Source organism: Scyliorhinus torazame, chromosome 5 (genome assembly GCF_047496885.1).
Source record: "Scyliorhinus torazame isolate Kashiwa2021f chromosome 5, sScyTor2.1, whole genome shotgun sequence".
Classification (NCBI taxonomy): domain Eukaryota; kingdom Metazoa; phylum Chordata; class Chondrichthyes; order Carcharhiniformes; family Scyliorhinidae; genus Scyliorhinus; species Scyliorhinus torazame.
The window spans coordinates 249,115,614-249,138,636 of NC_092711.1; the positions used below are offsets into that span (position 1 = coordinate 249,115,614).

Sequence of the window (23,023 nt, forward strand, 5' to 3'; positions counted from 1 at the left end):
CCCTCCAGTCCTGGAGCCAACTACGGCAACAATTTGGCCTGACCAGAATGTCGGGTAAAGCTCCCATCTGCAACAACCATATGTTCACGCCAGCGCTGACTGGCGCCACCTTCAAAAGGTGGGGACAGGACAGAAGGACACTGACAGTCAGGGACCTATACACGGACGGCAGGATCGCAACACTGGACGAACTGACAGAGAAATTCCAGCTAGCCAGGGGGAACGAGCTAAGGTACCTGCAACTAAAAACCTTCCTACGAAAGGAGACCGGGACATACCCACAACCACCACGACAGACACTACTGGAAGGGTTACTGGACGCAAGCATACTAGATAAAGGAAACTGTAGTGACATGTATGACCGACTGGTAGAAGGGGCCGACACCGTATTGGACGCAACAAGAATGAAGTGGGAGGAGGACCTGGGGATCTAAATAGGGTGGGGACTCTGGAGTGAAGCACTGCATAGGGTCAACTCATCTCCACGTGCGCAAGGCTCAGCCTGCCGCAACTAAAAGTGGTGCATAGAGCCCACTTAACAAGAACCCGTATGAGTCGGTTCTTCCCGGAGGTGGAGGATAGATGTGAGCGGTGCCAAGGAGGCCCAGCCAACCACGCCCACATGTTCTGGTCCTGCCCCAGACTTGTGAAGTACTGGACAGCCTTCTTCGAGGCAATGTCCAAGGTGGTGGGGTGAGGGTGGAGCCATGCCCGAAAGTGGCGGTCTTCGGGGTTTCAGACCAGCCAGATCTATTCCTGGGGAGGAGGGCGGACGCCCTTGCCTTTGCCTCCCTGATCGCCCGCCGTAGAATCCTTTTCGGCTGGCGGTCAGCAGCACCACCCAAAGCTGCAGACTGGCTGTCCGACCTCTCGGAATCTCTCCAAATGGAGAAAATCAAATTCGCCACCCGAGGGTCAGACGACGGCTTCTACAGAACGTGGGCGCCATTCACCCAATTATTCCGAGACCTGTTTGTGGCCAACAAACAAGCAGAAGAATAGCCAGGTAGCCAAGAAACAGGGGAGAGTAGCCAAAGCATGAGAGGGAGAGATAGACCGGGAGGGAGGGGAGGGGGGGCAGCTAAATCTAAGAGCAAGGAAAGGCGAGCCACGGGGGGGGGGGGGGGTTAGAGGGAAGAGATGGAACAATAGAGGCGAGCCAGGGAGGGGGAAGAGGGAGGCAGGGAAACGTTAACAAACTTAACGTCCACAGGAACAGAGAAAACAGGGAAGACGGGAGGGCCGCAGAAGCGGAAGTGCGCAGAAGCAGAACGAGACGACAATGGCAGCGAACTCCGTCTGGGAGAAGCAAGGGCCGACAACACCACGAACAGATGCCTACTTATGTGTGTAAATAATTTTTGCCAAGTGTACAGAGCTGCTGCAGTTGAGTGGGGGCATAATACCATCCGATGTCTTCTCAGGGAAAATTAAAACGTCAGCAGCAGCGACCCATAGGGGAGTGGGGGTGAGTGCTCCGTTGGGAGGATGTGGGAAGACTGAGGCGCGTGGGGTCACGTCTAGTCAATTGCTATTGTATATTCTCTTTTTGCACTATGTTAATGTTCAGTCTATCTTGCTGTGTTAGGATTATTACTATTTATTATGAAAAACTTTGCAAAACTTTAATTAAAAAAATATTTTTAAAAAAAAACTTCGTCATCATCTGATCCCGAGACCGAAAGGATGCCCCCATCACCAAAGCGATGACTAGTGCAGTCAGTGACTGCTGGACAAACCACCGGCTCATCCACTCCCCTATGACCATCAGAAGCAGCGGAAGATGAAGAAACAGCTCAGAAAAAGACCAACGTTGAGCGACTTCAAGAGCCAAGCATGCTAACACAGACAGAGACCCAAGCCGGGAATCGAACCCAGGTCCCTGGCGCTGTGAAGCAACAGTGCAACTGCCATTTTCCTGTTGAGAGAGTGCTTCATCCTTCCACGGAGAAGGACGCTATTCTTTTGAGTAACGTGCCCGCTGGACAGCCAAATGAAGTTCCATGTAAAGGAATTAGTGAATGAACAGTTAATGGTGCATATCAGCTCTTCTTGGCATTATAATTTGTGAATATTATTATTTAGCTGAAGAAAATATTTTTTTCTAAGTTTTCCTCACCTACCTTTGGTTTAACTAATATTGTTTAATATCACATTTTTGTCTAAAAAGTTAATTTCAGGTATAAATGAAATTTGAACAAAGAAATTTGAAAATTAAAGAGTATAAAATATATATTTTCCGCGTTCTTATGCACATGCTTATCTTTTATAGTATCTTGTAGACTGTGATGAAGTGCTATTCATGAGGGATGGATATATTGCAGAACAAGGCACACATGAGGATCTGATGACTCTTAATGAAGACTATGCCGCCCTGTTTAATAGTATGCAGCAAGCTGTAAGTGAAACACACTGAAAACTAAATCACAATTTCACTTGTAAATATGTATAGGCGGCACGGTGGTGCAGTGGTTAGCATTGCTGCTCACGATGCCGAGGATCAGGTTCGATCCCTGCCCCGGGTCACTGTCTGTGTGCAGTTTACACATTCTCCCCGTGGCTGGATGGCATGCTAAATTACCCCTTAATAGGGGGAAAGAAAAGGTAAATGTGTATATGACAGCTTCCGGGAAAAACAACAGTGGAGTGCGTCCCTTCACCCATACCCCATACCTTTTTAATCAAAACCATTTATCATGAAAAAGCTGGTAAATTATTTTGGTATTTTTTATTCCTCTCTTCTTAATTATCTATTCTCCCCTGTTCTGATGGTGTTGACTCCATGCTAGGGTTTAGTTTCACAGGTGTCAATTAATGTCTAATAGTTCAACTAATTGGCTATCTGATTATAACTATCACCAAGCGTATCTTTGTGTGCATACACATGAACATCGAAGCGGGCTATTGGTTGGTGAGCAGGAACAGGAGTCCTGAATTATTTTTCCCAATTCAGCACAAATTAGAGAATGAAACACAGACTTCCCCAATCTGTCTGCAAACTGTGCTGAGCCATTTAGGTCATCCTAATTTATTTACAATGGTTCACGATTCCACAAGGAATGCCCACAATGGGTGGGATCCAGATTTGCATATCCAAATGGGAAGTCAAGCTCACTTGAATATGTTCACGCCAGAGTTATCCAAGGCACGGGATCTAATGTCCGCTTCTCGGAAACCCCGAGCAGGTGATCGGGGGCCCCTGGGTGGTCAGGCTCTAGGTAGGGTGGGACCCTGACGCCCCCGATGCCACCCAGGCACCATGGAACTGGCACCCTGGCAGTGTCACCTGGACACCTCAGCAGTGCCACCTGGGTGCTAACATGGCACTGACCGGGTTCCCAGATGGCACAGCAAGCCTGGCAGAGGCACTGCTAGGGTGCCAGGCTAGCAGTGCCAAGGTGCCTGGGTGGCATCTTGCTAGTGCCGGTGATCGGGCTCGGTGAGGGGTGCTCTGCCCTTATTAGGTGGGGTGCGTGGGCTCGAGGACCCCTCATTGGTAAGTTGGGGTATTGGGGAGCCCTGAGGCCGTGGTGGGGTTTCAGAGATTATCTCTTCCAGCATTGGTGAGCGGAGATCATTAGTACAGGAAATGGGACTAAGTGTGGCCTCGGCGAGGGGTTCTCTCCGCAGCCCAGAAATGAAGCAGAGTCCCATTTAATAGCAGGGCTGTTCTCTGTGCTGCCAGCGCCGGGAAACACCCGGCTAACCGCGCCCGGCACGGGACTCTGTTTCATTTCCATTAAACCACCCCCATGATGTTAAATATTTCCAGCTGTCTGCCTGTACTCCGATTAAGATTTTGGTGAACTGGGTAGTTATGTAGCTTTGGCAGTGGAATATTAGTATCTGCTTTGACCTCTCAATCCTGTACAAATGTAGGAGCAGAAATCTTCGCATGCTGGGATTTCCTTTCCCATCACTGAAAACTTTGTCTGGAATGCACCCCTGATCCTGACAGCTGCCCTGCAGCCATGAATGTCTGTCGGCAGGGCCAGGACAAGAGACACGGGAGGGTGGGGGCTTATAGTGTGGGGGTGTTGATTTGCAAAGCCTAGAGGAGGAAAAGGCACAGAGAGGCAGACTTTAGGGAGGACCTCTAATCAGAAGAGGGCATGCAAATTCCTCCCTTCTTCCCACCAGACCCGTGAGCAGCCGGGCCTGCCAGCCTTCCCACCAATTGCCCTGAAAATTACATCTGAGTGGGAAATGGTCATTAAGTGGCCATTAATTTGAAACATAAGGGTCTCACTTTGGGAAAGGACCGACCACCCAAGGCCTTTCCCACATCCTGTAAAATTGCAGCTAGGTGAAGGGCAGACAGGTAGGTGGTAGGAAGAACACCTGCAGAATTCCCCCCACCCCCCGCATCCTCCCCCAACAACCCTTCTTGCTTCCCACTGGTGGGGGGCAGGGAGCATAATTGAATGGCTTATACTCCATGCCTTGCCAACCAATGCATGAAATGTATGACAATTTTTATTTGTCTTCAATATGATCAAAGTGAAAACTCAGATATTTTTGCCTTTATTCTTCAGTTATACTGAAACAATCCAAGACTGGTTTATATTTGAATAAACAGTTAGGTGCGTATGTCGAAGTTATACTGCTACTTGGATCTCTTAAAATCTTCAGGCCAAGAACAAATAAATACGGGGTGAAAAACTTCCAACATTTTCAATTTACTTTTATTGTTGAGCAGCAGTGGTGGCTGATGATTCAAAGCTCAGTTGAATACACAGGCTTTTGGAGATTGGAGATAACTGCTGTCTATAAATTGGAAACCTTCACAAGCCAGAGTTTTCACCCTCCCTGCTTTAATGTAAAATGTAATCACATTGTTCAGTTTCCAGTTATGCTGCTACTTTTACAAAGCTGTAGAATAATTCAATCTTTAGCTCTAACACAACATGATTCAGTTTGTAAATCAGCAGCCTGAATAGCAGCAACAGCTTTCGGGTGCAATCAATGTGGAATGTGGCAAGGTGGTCTGCTGCCAATTAGAATAAAGAGGCATTGCCCACCTGTATGACAGAATATTAATTTTGATGCATGACTAAAAAAAAACCAGCTCCTTCGAGCCAGCCCTCAATATTGTTCTGGTACATTAAGTATCAAATGATTTTGCTATCAAACCGCACAGCACGTTGAAGAAAATGCAATTGTGAAAGCTTTTCAGTTTTTAATGTAACTTATTTACATGACATAAACTGCAGTCAAAAATGCAGAAAACGTGTTAATCTTAGTGAGGAGAAATAAAAAAATGTTTATATTAAAAAAGCCATACATCAGCAGAAATTTGACTTTTGGTCCAGCTGCACCTAACATTTTAGGTGTAAATTTATTGTTAGCACATAATATCAGGCAGAGTGAAAAAACAGGCATTGTCATTTACTCGCAAATTTTCTCGTTCTCTTGTGCCGAAGGTTGTCTTTACACTGTACTTATGCCAATCTTGTACAGAAAAATACAAGGAAATTAGGGCCCAGTATGTGTCAAATAATTGACACCAATGTACCACATTAATTTCAGAACCTTATTCAGAAGAACTTAAGAAACACTGCCAGAAAAGCTGCAGATAAACCTGGCAATCTTCTGTCACTGAGCAAGTCTGTGTCAATTGTGCATGAAAAGAAGAAGGAAGGTATGGGGATTTCTGTTTCTGTACCTGAAAAACTATCTGTAAATATAAATAGCACCCTTAACTTGATGATGTCAGTCGTTTGTTGAAGTCCCTTTCTAAGGAAAAGGAAGAGCATCTTTTTAATGGGGGAGTATGCCCCCCCCCCCCCCAAAAAAAAAAAACCTCTCCACACATCCTGGCACATTCCACCTTTTCAGATGTTTAGAAAACTTAGAATATGTAGAAACATTTTTAACATGAAAAGAGGCCACTCTGCCTATCGTGTCTGCGCTGGCTGAAAAATGTGCCTCTATCATGTGAGTCCCTCCATGTCTGTGTGTATGTGTTCAGTGCTAATATTTAATTGATATAACCGAGCACAAGTTTCTAAACGTGTATGCATCATCTGTATCTGTATAACTGCATGTAAATGCAGAAAGATTTTATTTTAACTAGAAAACTAGTTGATAATCCAACAGGAGACCGTTGATAGCACTGGGGGTGATTGGATATGTGGTGCAGCTTTGTGGAGAGAAGCTGCAGTTTAAGAAGGTAGAAGGTCTGATTTGGGGATTGGGTGTTGTAGATGTGGGTATGCTATGTCTGGGAGAAGGTGCGATTTGGGTCTTGTATTCAGACTAGGTCCCAGATCAGGGAGGCAACAATATAGTGGTATTGTCACTGGACATGTAATATAGAGACCCAGGATAATGTGCTGGGGATTTGGGTTCCAAGACCACAGCAGGTGGTGAAATCTGAATTCAATAAAAATCTGGAATTAAAAGTCGAATAATGACCATTGCTGATTGTCGTAAAAACCCATCTGGTTCACTGATTTCCTATAGGGAAAGTAAACTGCATGGGTCCTTTAGGGAAGGAAATCGGCTGTCCTTTCTTGGTTTGGCCTACACAGCAACATGGTTGACTCTTACATTCCCTCTGAAATGGCCTAGTAAGCCACTCAGCTGAAGGGCAATTAGGTTGAGCAATAAATGCAGGCCCAGCCAGCGATGCCCACATTCCATGAATAAATTAAAAAAATACAGATATTGCTAGGTTTGGAGAGTGTGTCCAAACTGGGGCTGAGGTTCAAGTTAAGGCCTCACTCTTTAGTGTAAGTGTAGTAAATACAGGCAGGACTGAGTCTAACTCTGAAGTTGAGGCCTGTGGTGAGATCTTGCATATCAGCCATTGGGGTATTGAATGTAGTGATAGTAGGAAACAGGAGTGATGTTGCCACTATATGTTGGATCAAATGTGTCTTTTCAATGGAACAATACTACAAAGAGAAAACATTATCAGGGAACAGGAATTAATGAAAAGCAATCCATTGACAATTGACATTTGGTTATCATGTATTTCCCAAAGCTCATGATACTTGATGTTAATGGATGAACACAAGATGAAACCCCATTTTAAAAATACAGCTATTTCAAGAATTGATTTGTTTGACCTTGATTTAAAGAATAACACTTAGATTTCCTATGATTTTAGAATATTCAGAGCAAAAGTCAAATGGGGGCCATTTTAACTTCTATCGTGGATAAGAAAATGGCCTGTATAAAATTTTACACTCCATTTTACTCCATATTGAAGACCGAGCAGGATGGCAAATGGATGGCTGATTTGCAGCACCTGTTTTACATCCAGCAATTGAAGTTAATATTTAATAGGTTTTGTTTCAGTGCAATGTCTCTTTTCTGATTATCAGTGGGCTGTTGCTGCTTTAAATATCTTGACCTGCTATTTTAAATAAGCCTCTGTGGAAAAGTGCATTTTTCAGGCCAATTATTTATTATGTAAATCGTTTAAAACAATTAGTTTGTTACTCAGATGATCTATCATCATGTAGATCGAGGAGATGAACCGTCAATTTCATGACCACACAGAGAGATGTTTGAAGGGGCAATAGGCCACTCTTATATTTTTGAATTGAGTTTCTCAAATAAGTACTTTCTTGAGCTTTCCTGTTTCCATTATACATCAAATGAAGCAGAAAGTTGGGTGTTCACTGCATGCAAATATTTTAGTAAGTTCTTTCTCATCAGGTCGAGGATATGGCACAGTAGTGATCCGCAAGGTGGTGTCTGAGGGAGATTTCATGTACCAGGTTAGGGTTTTTGGAAGCAGGTCATATATCAAGCTGCAAGGAAGCGATGTAAGAGTGAGTGAGTCTGTACAGAGTTTACCAGTGATGTCAAATCAGAGTCCAACAGATTCCAGCACAGCATTTCAAACAATGGAGCCAGACATGAATGAAGGCAAGTAAATGTAGATTTGAAAATAATTTACTCAAGAATTTCTATCAACCTGTAAAGATAATCTGTTGAACAAGCCTGACTTTTTGATTAATATTAACTCCAGCCTGCAATATTCTTCCAATTATTTTTCTCCCAGAATAGATATCTAATTGCTTCTTGAGTCAGTTTCAACTTTCACTTCAATGATCTTCCCTGTAAGATAGTCTACACAAAAGTCTGACCTTAGCCCACTTCCCTTTTTTATATTTGTGTACCCTCGTATTTGAATCCATTTCTATTGTTTATTTTGTAAATTTAATTCATAATTTCAATTAACTCACATCTCAGTCTCTTTTCTGAAGAGAAACCATTCTAAACTTGTGCAATTCCATTGATCTCTGATATCCAGATCACTCATTGTTATGCTTAATATAAGCCAACAATATCCTTCAATGATTTGTTCATCAGAATTGTACGCATTGCAGCCAGCAGGGAGCAATGTCCAACGCCATGGTATGCCTGACAATGGAGGGTGCTGTATCTGTGATTTTTATGATACGCACTGGTAGTGTACACTGTTTTTGTCCACATTACATTCTTGGATCATTCTGCCCCTTGGTGCACTCAGTAGTAGTCTTTAAGGCAATCAGTTATCCATTAATTCAAATTAAGCAATTGAAATAATAAGAACTGAATTTATGAGTGTTAAAATTAAGCATAGCTTATATTTCATAGCTGTAAGAGATGTTCTAATCAATGAAGAAACCAAATAAAACAATTCAGAATTATGTAACTGGTACTAAAGAAAGCTCCTGCGAACGAACAAAATTGTAATCCACGAATTATGTGATGGCAGTTAAATGCAATAAGCTATGGCGCCAACACAAGACTTGATCAGGTGGTGAAACACAATTTCAATTTTCATCATCCCACTCCCTGATATAATTGTTTATTACTTTAGTTTAGGCTGCTTGTGACAAGTGGAGACTGGCTAGGTACTCCAGCTGCCAATACTCCCAAAGTACCTCAAAGCAGCAGTACCAAACAAAACAAAACCTGGCAGATCCACATGATATAATAGGGAACATGAGGTAGATTTTGAGGAGCATCTTAAAAGACAAAAGGGTGGAGGCAAGGCAGAGAGGTTCAGGGAGGGAATTACAGAGATTAGTGCCTTGGCAACTGAAAGCACGGCCACCAGTGATGAAACGATTAAAATAATTAAACTAGCAATTTGAGTTTCAGTGTCAAGGTTATGTGTGAAGAATGGACTCCATGTTAGAGCTGTGACAAAGTGGAACCATAAACCAGCATGAGATGGCATTTTCAGAAGGTAAAAATAAAAATAAACTAAGTGTATCATTCATAAATTGGTTACATGGGAAAATGAAGCAAAATTTGTTGCTTTAGTGAAATTCAATTCCTTTACTGTTAAGTATTTACAAATGTGGTGCCACGACTGCCAAAACTTGCAGAAAACAAGGAAAAATAATGAAACACTGAAGTTCTGGTTCATGGCTGAACACTCTTTATGATTTACTGTTGGCCCATTCAATTTCAAATCTTGCCTTTCCATTACTGACACTAATGTTACATATCTATTGTCACTCCTTGTATTAACAAGCATGAATCTTGTCCTAGCTGCAGAATGTGCGAACATTAATGACGTAGGAACAGAAATGGTGGTTGGCATAGTGCCAGAGCAAGAAAAGAGGATGAAGGAACAAGTTAAGGACAACAGGCAGGTAGATCCTGAGGAGAAACCAGAAGTGATGGTGAACGGTAAAAAGTCTGCAATATTTCGATGGAAGCCTGTTGTTGTCCAAATGCATGACGAGGACAGCATTGAGTGGAGTGAGGGTGATTTAAGTTATTTGTTTAGGACAGAACCCAGAGATCTGGAGCCCAGGATAGAGATGACAAAAGATTTCAACAGTGAGAAAGAGTTTGATGAAGAGTTGCATGGTGAAACATCAGACGATTTAATTAGTCGGGATTTCTTTCCAGAAGAGGAAGCACAGAAGGGCAAGTGAAACAGTAATGTGATTCCTGTTAAAATTTTGCAATTTGTTTTTCAGTGCAGCAGTGTCCTTTAATAAGACTGAACAATATATTATGATATTTGAAATATCACTGGTTGTTTATGACACCCTTACTGAGTAACAGACACCATGCAAGATACATTCTGGCATTGTACTGAAATATAAATTTCTTTTTGGCATCTTCATTATTGCCTCTATGGTCACTTTTGGAATGGCTTCACTGATGCAGCATGATAAAGGAAATCTACATTTACAGTGATTGTTATCTTAAGGCCATGTCAATAAAATTGCCCTGAATTAATCAATACAGAGCACATTAAAGAACCTTAATTTTCAAAGCTTTGGACTTCCCAAGCTGAGGAATGTTAACTGGTGAATGGAAACATTTATTTCAGTGTCAAGCATGCTGCAGATAACCATACCCAGCTGAAATCTGAAGTTCCCTCTTCTCTACCTTAACTTCAGAAGCTAACTCTTCTGTCCTATAGAAAAGGGACAAGTCAATTTCCCCCAAACCACCATTCTTTGAAGCCTTTCTTGGTACAATTCATGCTCGGTGTCAGCCTTTTTTTGCTGTGGGTTCACAATAACCACAGGAGCTGAGGTGAAGCTGCCTATTTTCACTTCATTTGAGACAAAAATAGAGGTTTATAAATCCAGCTAAGAGAAAGGTGTATATCAAATAAGGGAGTACTGTAGTTAAATGGAGACATAACGGGCACAATTTAACTAAATGGAAACAAAGTCCCATAGTGAGAGCATTTAGCCGCTTGTTTCCTGCTCTCGCAGTGCCAAGAAACACCCTGCTGTTTAACGCACCCTGGTTTAGGTAAGTGGCGTCAGCGGGGAACACCGAGGCCACACACATAGCCCCATCATCTGCACTGAGGAGCTCCGCTCACCGGAACCACACCGGGTGCCGGTTCCTCTCAAGGATCGTCTAAAAACGCAGCTGCGAGAGCTCCAAGACCAGGGCATCATTTCAAAGGTCACAGAACCAACAGACTGGGTCAGCTCCATGGTCTGCGTCAAGAAACCCTCTGGTGAACTACGAATTAGCATCGATCCCAAAGACCTGAATCGCAACATAATGCGAGAGCACTACCGATCCCGAAGCGGGAAGAATTAACCTGTGAGATGGCTCATGCCAAATTCTTCACCAAGCTGGACGCCTCACGTGGCTTCTGGCAGATACAACTGGACGAGTCGAGTAGGAAGCTATGCACATTTAACACTCCTTTCGGCAGGTATTGTTACAATCGCATGCCTTTCGGTATCATTTCAGCTTCCGAAGTCTTTCATCGAATAATGGAGCAAATGATGGAGGGCATTGAGGGGGTGCGAGTCTATGTGGATGACGTGATCATCTGGTCCGCGACGCCCGAGGATCACATAGCTCGCCTCAGACAGGTTTTTCAGAGGGTCCACGAGAATGGCCTCCAGCTAAACAGGGTCAAATGCTCATTTGGTCGGTCCGCGATTAAGTTTCTGGGTGACCACATTTCCCAGCAGGGTGTGCAACCTGACGCTGACAAGGTGCTGGCAATCAATGCCATGAAGACCCCAGAGGACAAAAAGATGGCCCTACGTTTCCTTGGTATGGTAAATTTTCTAGGAAAATTCATTCCTAACATGACATCCCACACCACTGCATCACGTAAAAAAGTCCACAGTCTTCCACATCAAGCGGAGTGGCTTGAGCTAAAGGCGAAGCTCACCGCAGCCCCAGTACTGGCATTCTTTTTTGAAAAAAATATTTTATTGAAAATTTTTGGTCAACCAACACAGTACATTGTGCATCCTTTACACAATATTATAACAACACAAATAACAATGACCTATTTTATAAACAAAAAATGAATAAATAATAAATAACAAAAATGAAAACTAACCCTAATTGGCAACTGCCTTATCACAAGTAACACTCTCCAAAAATATAATTTAACAGTCCAATATATAATTATCTGTCGCAACGACCTATACATATTATACAGTATATATTAACAACCCTGAGAGTCCTTCTGGTTCCTCCCCCCCCCCCCCCCGATCCTGGGCTGCTGCTGCTGCCTTCTTTTTTCCATTCCATCTATCTTTCTGCGAGGTATTCGACGAACGGTTGCCACCGCCTGGTGAACCCTTGAGCCGACCCCCTTAGAACGAACTTAATCCGCTCTGAGCTTTATAAACCCTGCCATGTCATTTATCCAGGTCTCCACCCCCGGGGGCTTGGCTTCTTTCCACATTAACAATATCCTGCGCCGGGCTACTAGGGACGCAAAGGCCAAAACATCGGCCTCTCTCGCCTCCTGCACTCCCGGCTCTTGTGCAACCCCAAATATAGCCAACCCCCAGCTTGGTTCGACCCGGACCCCCACTACTTTTGAAAGCACCTTTGTCACCCCCATCCAAAACCCCTGTAGTGCCGGGCATGACCAAAACATATGGGTATGATTCGCTGGGCTTCTCGAGCACCTCGCACACCTATCCTCCACCCCAAAAAATTTACTGAGCCGTGCTCCAGTCATATGCGCCCTGTATAATACCTTAAACTGAATCAGGCTTAGCCTGGCACACGAGGACGACGAGTTTACCCTGCTTAGGGCATCTGCCCACAGCCCCTCCTCGATCTCCTCCCCCAGCTCTTCTTCCCATTTCCCTTTTAGTTCATCTACCATAGTCTCCCCTTCGTCCCTCATTTCCCTATATATATCTGACACCTTACCATCCCCCACCCATGTCTTTGAGATCACTCTGTCCTGCACCTCTTGTGTCGGGAGCTGCGGGAATTCCCTCACCTGCTGCCTCGCAAAAGCCCTCAGTTGCATATACCTGAATGCATTCCCTTGGGGCAACCCATATTTCTCGGTCAGCGCTCCCAGACTCGCGAACTTCCCATCCACAAACAGATCTTTCAGTTGCGTTATTCCTGCTCTTTGCCACATTCCATATCCCCCATCCATTCCCCCCGGGGCAAACCTATGGTTGTTTCTTATCGGGGACCCCCCCAAGGCTCCAGTCTTTCCCCTATGCCGTCTCCACTGTCCCCAAATCTTCAGTGTAGCCACCACCACCGGGCTTGTGGTGTAGTTCCTCGGTGAGAACGGCAATGGGGCTGTCACCATAGCCTGTAGGCTAGTCCCCCTACAGGATGCCCTCTCTAATCTCTTCCACGCCGCTCCCTCCTCCTCTCCCATCCACTTACTCACCATTGAAATATTAGCGGCCCAATAATACTCACTTAGGCTCGGTAGTGCCAGCCCCCCCCTATCCCTGCTACGCTGTAAGAATCCCTTCCTCACTCTCGGGGTCTTCCCGGCCCACACAAAACCCATGATGCTCTTTTCAATCCTTTTTAAAAAAGCATTCGTGATCACCACCGGGAGGCACTGAAACACAAAGAGGAATCTCGGGAGGACCACCATCTTAACCGCCTGCACCCTCCCTGCCAGTGACAGGGATACCATATCCCATCTCTTGAAATCCTCCTCCATTTGTTCCACCAACCGCGTTAAATTTAACCTATGCAATGTGCCCCAATTCTTGGCTATCTGGATCCCCAGGTAACGAAAGTCCCTTGTTACCTTCCTCAACGGTAGGTCCTCTATTTCTCTACTCTGCTCCCCTGGATGCACCACAAACAACTCACTTTTCCCCATGTTCAATTTATACCCTGAAAAATCCCCAAACTCCCCAAGTATCCGCATTATTTCCGGCATCCCCTCCGCCGGGTCTGCCACGTATAGTAGCAAATCGTCCGCATACAAAGATACCCGGTATTCCTCTCCTCCTCTAAGTACTCCCCTCCACTTCTTGGAACCCCTCAACGCTATCGCCAGGGGCTCAATCGCCAGTGCAAACAATAATGGGGACAGAGGGCATCCCTGCCTTGTCCCTCTATGGAGCCGAAAATATGCAGATCCCCGTCCATTCGTGACCACGCTCGCCATCGGGGCCCTATACAACAGCTGCACCCATCTAACATACCCCTCTCCAAAACCAAATCTCCTCAACACCTCCCACAAATAATCCCACTCCACTCTATCAAATGCTTTCTCGGCATCCATCGCCACTACTATCTCCGTTTCCCCCTCTGGTGGGGCCATCATCATTACCCTTAACAGCCTCCGTATATTCGTGTTCAGCTGTCTCCCCTTCACAAACCCAGTTTGGTCCTCGTGGACCACCCCCAGGACACATTCCCCTATTCTCATTGCCATTACCTTGGCCAGGATCTTGGCATCTACATTTAGGAGGGAAATAGGTCTATAGGACCCGCATCGTAGTGGGTCCTTTTCCTTCTTTAAGAGAAGCGATATCGTTGCTTCAGACATAGTCGGGGGCAGTTGTCCCCTTTCCTTTGCCTCATTAAAGGTCCTCGTCAATACCGGGGCGAGCAAGTCCACATATTTTCTATAGAATTCGACTGGGAATCCATCCGGTCCCGGGGGCTTTCCCGCCTGCATGCTCCTAATTCCTTTCACCACTTCTTCTACCTCGATCTGTGCTCCCAGTCCCACCCTTTCCTGCTCTTCCACCTTGGGAAATTCCAGCCGATCCAAGAAGCCCATCATTCTCTCCCTCCCATCCGGGGGTTGAGCTTCATATAATTTTTTATAAAATGTCTTGAACACTCCATTCACTCTCTCCGCTCCCCGCTCCATCTCTCCTTCCTCATCCCTCACTCCCCCTATTTCCCTCGCTGCTCCCCTTTTCCTCAATTGGTGTGCCAGCAACCTGCTCGCCTTCTCCCCATATTCGTACTGTACACCCTGTGCCTTCCTCCATTGTGCCTCTGCAGTGCCCGTAGTCAGCAAGTCAAATTCTACATGTAGCCTTTGCCTTTCCCTGTACAGTCCCTCCTCCGGTGCTTCCGCATATTGTCTGTCCACCCTCAAAAGTTCTTGCAGCAACCGCTCCCGTTCCTTACTCTCCTGCTTCCCTTTATGTGCCCTTATTGATATCAGCTCCCCTCTAACCACCGCCTTCAACGCCTCCCAGACCACTCCCACCTGGACCTCCCCATTATCATTGAGTTCCAAGTACTTTTCAATGCACCCCCTCACCCTTAGACACACCCCCTCATCTGCCATTAGTCCCATGTCCATTCTCCAGGGTGGGCGCCCTCCTGTTTCCTCCCCTATCTCCAAGTCTACCCAGTGTGGAGCGTGATCCGAAATGGCTATAGCCGTATACTCCGTTCCCCTCACCTTCGGGATCAACGCCCTTCCCAGCACAAAAAAGTCTATTTGCGAGTAGACTTTATGGACATAGGAGAAAAACGAGAACTCCTTACTCCTAGGTCTGCTAAATCTCCACGGGTCTACACCTCCCATCTGCTCCATAAAATCTTTAAGTACCTTGGCTGCTGCCGGCCTCCTTCCAGTCCTGGACTTCGACCTATCCAGCCCTGGTTCCAACACCGCATTAAAATCTCCCCCCATTATCAGCTTTCCCATCTCTAGGTCCGGAATGCGTCCTAGCATCCGCCTCATAAAATTGGCATCATCCCAGTTCGGGGCATATACGTTTACCAAAACCACCGTCTCCCCCTGTAGTTTGCCACTCACCATCACGTATCTGCCCCCGTTATCCGCCACTACAGTCTTTGCCTCGAACATTACCCGCTTCCCCACTAATATAGCCACCCCCCTGTTTTTCGCACCTAGCCCCGAATGGAACACCTGCCCCACCCATCCTTTGCGTAGCCTAACCTGGTCTATCAGTTTCAGGTGCGTTTCCTGTAACATAACCACATCTGCCTTAAGTTTCTTAAGGTGTCCGAGTACCCGTGCCCTCTTTATCGGCCCGTTCAGCCCTCTCACGTTCCACGTGATCAGCCGGGTTGGGGGGCTTCCTACCCCCCCCCCTTTGTCGATTAGCCATCCCCTTTTTCCAGCTCCTCACCCGGTTCCCACGCAGCTGTATCTCCCCCAGGCGGTGCCCCCCCGCCCATCCCCTCCCATACCAGCTCCCCCCTCTCCCCAGCAGCAGCAACCCAGTAATTCCCCCCTCCCACCCCCCCCCCCCCCCGCTAGATCCCCCGCTAGCGTAATTATTCCCCCCATGTTGCTCCCAGAAGTCAGCAAACTCTGGCCGACCTCGGCTTCCCCCCGTGACCTCGGCTCGCACCGTGCGACGCCCCCTCCTTCCTGCTTCTCTATTCCCGCCATGATTATCATAGCGCGGGAACCACTTCTCCCTTGGCCCCGCCCCCAATGGCCAACGCCGCATCTCCTCCACCTCCCCTCCTCCCCCCATCACCACCTGTGGAAGAGAGAAAAGTTACCACATCGCAGGATTAGTACATAAAACTCCTCTTTCCCCCCTTTTTAACCCCCTCTTTGCCCCCCACATTCGCCCCACCACTTTGTTCAAACGTTCTTTTTAATAACCCGCTCATTCCAGTTTTTCTTCCACAATAAAAGTCCACGCTTCATCCGCCGTCTCAAAGTAGTGGTGCCTCCCTCGATATGTGACCCACAGTCTTGCCGGTTGCAGCATTCCAAATTTTATCTTTTTATGAAGCACCGCCTTGGCCCGATTAAAGCTCGCCCTCCTTCTCGCCACCTCCGCACTCCAGTCTTGATAAACGCGGATCACCGCGTTCTCCCATTTACTGCTCCGAGTTTTCTTTGCCCATCTAAGGACCATTTCTCTATCCTTAAAACGGAGGAATCTCACCACTATGGCTCTGGGAATTTCTCCTGCTCTCGGTCCTCGCGCCATCACTCGGTATGCTCCCTCCACCTCCAACGGACCCGCCGGGGCCTCCGCTCCCATTAACGAGTGCAGCATCGTGCTCACATATGCCCCGACGTCCGCTCCCTCCGCACCTTCAGGAAGACCAAGAATCCTCAGGTTGTTCCTCCTTGCGTTGTTCTCCAGTGCCTCCAACCTTTCCACACATCGTTTCTGATGTGCCTCATGCGTCTCCGTCTTCACCACCAGGCCCTGTATGTCGTCCTCATTCTCGGCTGCCTTTGCCTTCACGACCCGAAGCTCCCGCTCCTGGGTCTTTTGTTCCTCCTTTAGCCCTTCGATCGCCTGTAGTATCGGGGCCAACAGCTCTTTCTTCATTTCCTTTTTGAGCTCTTCCACACAGCATTTCAAGAACTCTTGTTGTTCAGGGCCCCATGGGAAACTGCCACCTTCCGACGCCATCTTGGTTTTTGCTTGCCTTCCTTGCCGCTGTTCTAAAGGATCCACTGCAATCCGGCCACTTTCTCCTCCTTTTTTCATCCGTATCCAGGGGGGATTCCCTTCTGGTTTACCGCACAGTGTTTTTAGCCGTCAAAATTGCCGTTGGGGCTCCTATCAAGAGCCCAAAAGTCCGTTTCACCGGGAGCTGCTGAAACGTGCGACTCAGCTGGTCATCGCCGCACCCGGAAGTCGTACTGGCGTTCTTTGACCCGACCAAGGATACTAAAATATCCACAGATGCAAGCCAGGACGGCATTGGTGCGGCGCTCCTCCAGAAAGACGACTCCTCGTCCTGGGCTCCAGTGGCATATGCATCCAGGGCCATGACTCCAACCGAACAACGGTATGCCCAGATCGATGAAGAGTGCTTGGGTCTCCCGACAAGTTTCATGACTACGTATATGGCCTGCCAAAGTTCACGGTGGAAACAAAGGCCTTTAATTCACATAATCCAGAAGGATTTAAATGACATGACACCTCGGCTTCAGTGAATTCTTCTTCATCTCTGCCACTATGACTTCGAACTCATCTACACACCGGGTAAGGAGCTGGTAATTGCGGATGCCCTATCCCGATCCATCACCACGACGTGTGAACAGGTCGACTTCATTCACCACATTGAGGCACAGGTACAGTTGTGTGCCAGCAACCTCCCAGCCACTGATGAATGAGTTGTCCAAATACACAAAGAAACGGCCAAAGATCCTCTACTGCAGCGCGTGATGCAACACCTCGCACATGGCTGGCAAAAGGGGCAATGCCCCCAGTTCTTCAACGTTAAGGACGAGTTAACGGCTCTGGAGGGGAACCTTCTTAAACTGGATAGAATCATCATTCCCCAAAGCATGCAAACCATGGTGCTCAAACAGATCCACGAGGGTCACCTTGAGGTCGAGAAATGTCGACGCAGAGCTCGGCAGGCAGTTTACTGGCCTCAACTGCACCACATGCCAGAGATTCCAGCCATCCCAGCCCAAGGAAACACTGCAGCAGCATGGGATCGTGACCTCTCTGTTGTCTAATTTGGGGGGTAGACCTCTTTCACGCAAATGTGGTGAGACTGTCGGACCTCATGTCAAAGTCAGTCATCAAGGCCTGCAAGGAGACGTTTGCCAGGCACGGTATACCACTCATAGTAATGAGTGACAACGGTCCATGTTTCTACAGCCAAGAGTGGTCCAACTTTGCACAATCCTACCACTTCAGGCATGTCACATCCAGTCCCCATTACCCGCAATCAAACGGGAAGGCCGAGAAAGGGGTCCACGTTGTCAAGCGGCTGCTTTGCAAGGCTGCAGACTCAGCATCTGATTTTCACCTTGCGCTGTTGGCATACAGGGCAATCCCTCTGTCGACTGGTTTGTCTCCGGCTCAGCTACTCATGAACCGCAACCTGAGGACGACTGTTCCAGCCATCAATGTTCCAGACATCAATGTTCCAGATCTTGACCACCTCACAGTGCTGCAGAAAGTGCAGCGATCCAGGGACCAGCAAAAGATCATGTATGATGCTCATGCCACTGATTTGCCTATGCTGGCTCCAGGAGATGTTGTTCGCATCCAGTTTCCTGAGGGAGGCTGGTCAGCCCCAGCTGTTGTCGTAAGACAGGCTGCCCCCAGGCCTTTCGTTGTTCAAATGGCTGATGGCTCCAGTCTACGGCGCAACAGGAGGGCACTGCGCAAAGTTCCCTGCCCACCACCTGACCGCACTTCTCCGCATGTCATCATGCCTCCTCCGGACATCTCGCACCACGAGGCCACTGATCTGGCAGCAAGCCCGCCTGTCCAGGTGCCGGCGACCCCCCTTCATCTCTGAGGAGGTCGACAAGAATCCGTCGCCAACCACAAAGACTGAATCTATAGACTTGAATCCTGTAAATTCTGTTCAGTTTGCTTTGTACCTGCACGCTAGACACCTTCCCATGTACATATGTTCATTCACTCACCATTTGTACATAATCATACATGTATATACAGCCACATTCAAAAAAGAAAAGGGGGAGATGTCATAATATCCACTCATGTATATAATGAGATACAGACAGGCAGTGACTGATACACAGAATAACCAATAAACACACAGGACACAGAACAACCAATCACCAGATAGGACACTGCAGGGGACACCACCACTACAAAACACACGAGGCATCAAGACTCTGCCTATTCTCACTGGATACAGCTACAGAGATAGTCAGGGTGCAGTGAGCACCGTATCCATGTGACAGAGAGCCAGTCTGGCCAAGCCAGACAGAGGTTATCAGTTTAGATTGTCAACCCACAGCAGATTATGTACAGCAATCAGCAGGTTCAATAAAACAGTGTTGAACCAACTCCTGTGTCGGAAGCCTGTTTCTCGTCTTACTGCATCCAGTTGCAGTCAGTGTTAAAACCAACTCATTTAACACATCAGGAAGTGCAGATGAACCACATCTGGGCAAATTCTTGGACCGCAGCTTTGGCCAGGATGAAGAAGAGGGCGGCAAATCCATTGATGGCCCCACGGGACATGGGTTTCAGAGCGAAGCCACTGCCAAAAAGGGGATTGTGGTGGTGGTGGGGGGAGGGGGGTCGAGGTTTACAGGCGCAACATTTTTAAATATTCCCCATATTAATATTACAGTTTCATTGGTGTGGTGCCACGGGTAGCTGCAATCAGTTTCCAAAAAATCCTGGAGCTTCAAACTCTCCCATCACTGTGACTACAAGGCAGTGCTTTGAAACCTCCAATTCTGCTACTTTTTCTGACAGATAATAATTCGCATCTCTCTCTCTCCCTTCTTCCGTCAAATAGCTGCTCCCTCTAGAGGACTGAATTGACATTTTAGGCAGGACTGTCCCTGCAGGCTAGTGAATGCTGCAGTTGGGAAATTCTACATTAGTGGCTGATGGACGCAGCAAGAAGCAATTTATCTTTCGGGTACACCACATTCCTTAGCTCTGCCACCCCTCTGACATCTACCCGCAGGTCATGACCCACACTTTGAAAAATCTGATAGTGGGTGTGAATGATCGTCTTTGGCTGTAGAGCGAAACCAGCAAGAATGAAAAATTGCCCATTTTCTTTCTGAGATAAGTTTTTTTTCTATTGACTTTGAACGCAGAATAAATCCACTTTAAGTCCACTTTAACTCTACTTTGTCCATTTCATGCAATTTCATCCTCCATGTAATTTCATCTCACCTCTGCGAACATAACTTACTTTACAGAGCAACAGATACTCTTCAGTAATCGATTTAAAATGGCAAGTTAGTAATCAGAATGGATGACAGTCATCCCAGACTGAATTGTTTCAGCTCAGGCACAGTCAAAGTCAATATCACTTCAGAGGGAACCAGGCAATATGCACTATCTCACTAACACTATCTCTGTAAAATCTTAAATTTCGAAGATCTGGAGGTTATTCGACCTTAAATGGTCAATGGGTATCTTCCATTTTGGAGTGAAAGTTGAATGCCGGAAGTGGAAATTAATGTGATTTCTGCTGGGGGTGCAGGAAGATTGGCCAGGCATGATCTCAGCTCATTACCTATGCATGTGTGAGGAGTGCAGTGAATCTCGCAGTTGGGGTGGGCAATAAGTCGCTAGCCCTGCCATTTCCTCATGGGGTCAAAAGTCCTGACACCATATTTAGCAGTCCTGGCATCAGCCACTTACTGGCCACTGCTGTGACTCATGGAGCTGCCAGCCAATTGTATTGACCGGCAGCTCCATGGGCAGAACTTTCTCCCCAATGAGGGATGGAAATCCCATTCCGCCTTTGTTAGTCCACCCCGCAACACTTTAATGCTGTGGGGCAGGTCGATCCGGGTTGCGGGGGGGAGCCGGGTTCATGTCATCTGCACTCCCATTTTATTCTGCCCTGTTCTATCAGTTCCAGGACATCATGCTCGTTAATCACTGATTGGGGAGGACTCAGGAGCTGGCATAGGTATTCATGCTCCTAAACTGCTCGTGCGTCCATTGAGGTGACTCTCACTCCTTCTGTCCGTCTTCAGGACAAGAGCGCACACAACAGGAGGGAGCAGGCCATGTCTGGGTGGGGGGGCATTCCAGAGAGTAGAATCCTCAGCACTTTCGAAGCGAAGGCTCCAGAAATAGCTGGGGATGGTCGGGACTGCGCCTGCGCCAAAGGTAAGAAAGGACTTTTCCAACAAGCCATTGAGGACGCCTCCAATCTGCAGTTGTCAGATGAGCCAACAGAATTAGACATAATTCGAAGGCACCCATTAAATATTTTTCTTCTCCATTTCCGGTACCAGCAAGTAAAGGGAGAGGCAAAGAAGCGAGACCACCCACAGCTCCAAATCCACTTCTGAGGATGATGCCTCAGAATACTCAGATGATGCACTTTGATGGCATTCATCTGCACCCTCCACCAGTGCAGAGACATTCACCTTGTAGGTACACATTCTAGAATAGGCTCAGCGTCACAATCTGATGAGCACCTCACAGAAAAGTGTCCACAGTTGGTGGAGGAAATTATAGCCTATGTCTCTGATCGAGAGCAGCTGGAGACCAGGCCCCTACTGAGCTCCTGCAGATGACGAGCCTCTGGACTCGGTCATAAGATACATGTTGGAGACACGGAGAGGCAGGGGAACATCAGACAGAGATGCCAGAACCATGTGCAGACTAAACCGAAGGCTGGATGAATCGGTCCACACTTTGTCTGGTGCATTGGTTTTGGCATGCAAACACTGGAAAGCCACCTTGGAGACCCAGGTCCAGCAGAACCTGCTGTGGGCCTGGCCTATTCCATGGCTCAGACCTCTACTCTGATGCTCTAGCCATGGGTGCAGTGCAGCAGTGGCTGGACGATGGGGCATCTTGACTCCTCTTAAGTAGTTGGGGGTGTCCACCGTGCACCCACAGTGAGGAGTAGCACCAACAAGGCACCACTGGACCTGCACCCATGACACTCCAAGGTTACCATAATGCTCAACCTCCCCTCTGCTGGTGGCCTTATTGCCTCCAGCATGTCAAGCTGAGAAGGGTGCATCTGCACCTGTGCAGGAAACCTGTAGCACACCGGGGCCCCACTGGGTTCCTGGCCACTAGAGGATGCCCACCAAAGACAGCACAATTAATAGGGCAGTGTAGAATTGGGCTGCTCCAACTCAGCTGTGCTTGTCGGATCTACATCTAGGTATAGTAATAGGAAAAGAAAAAGAAAGATGTTCTGAAGGCACATAGTTGGGACGCATGTGTAACTATTATATACAGTTTTGGCACTTGTAAAAATATGTTCACTTGCACTATTTGGATGTTTCCTGGGTTCCCACCTTGCTGCTAGTGGCCGCAATGGTCATGGGAATTTAAGGGCGTGGAACCTGGTACCCCATCAGAGTCCAATAATATCTTTCTATAGAGTCACTTCTCTCAGGTTATCAACATTGTGATTACTGAATATATCAATATGAATCCTCATCATTCCTCACCCTAAAGCATTGACAATCATTTGTAAGTGTGCATCATGCAATCCATTACCTGTAGCCCACCAGTTTTGGAGCTCTGTGTATAATGTCTGCGTACAGTGTGCCTCAACATGTGCCACAATATCATCACATCACCTACTGCTGTTGCCCTGATGTGAAATGTGAATGGATTCAACGAGTCCTGAAGGGGAGATACACGGACTATGTGAATGGCAAGAAACACGATAGATACAGTTTGAGCATTGAAAGAGAAGCTCTCCACTGTGGTAATTAACAAAGAATGCCAGAGCTTCCCTGTTGGTAAGGAGAATGATAGGGTGTGCATATCCAATCATAGAACCATAGAATTCCTACAGTACCGAAGAAGGCCATTCGGCCCTTCATGTCTGCACCGACCCTCTGAAAGAGCACCCTACCTAGGCCAACTCCCCTGGCCTAACCCCATAACCCCACCTAACCTTCACATCTTTGGACTGTGAGAGG

The 23,023-nt window shown here is 47.0% G+C and overlaps 1 protein-coding gene across 1 annotated transcript in view; it reads left to right on the forward strand.

The window, feature by feature from the left end:
* The window catches only part of LOC140421027 (ATP-binding cassette sub-family C member 5-like), a 347,909-nt gene that overhangs the window by 201,920 nt on the left and 122,966 nt on the right, over positions 1–23,023 (forward strand). Inside the window, exons 15-16 of the mRNA XM_072505322.1 lie at positions 2,273–2,398; positions 5,530–5,641. Of these exons, the coding sequence (XP_072361423.1) occupies positions 2,273–2,398; positions 5,530–5,641 (238 nt within the window). The remainder of the gene's footprint in view (positions 1–2,272; positions 2,399–5,529; positions 5,642–23,023) is intronic.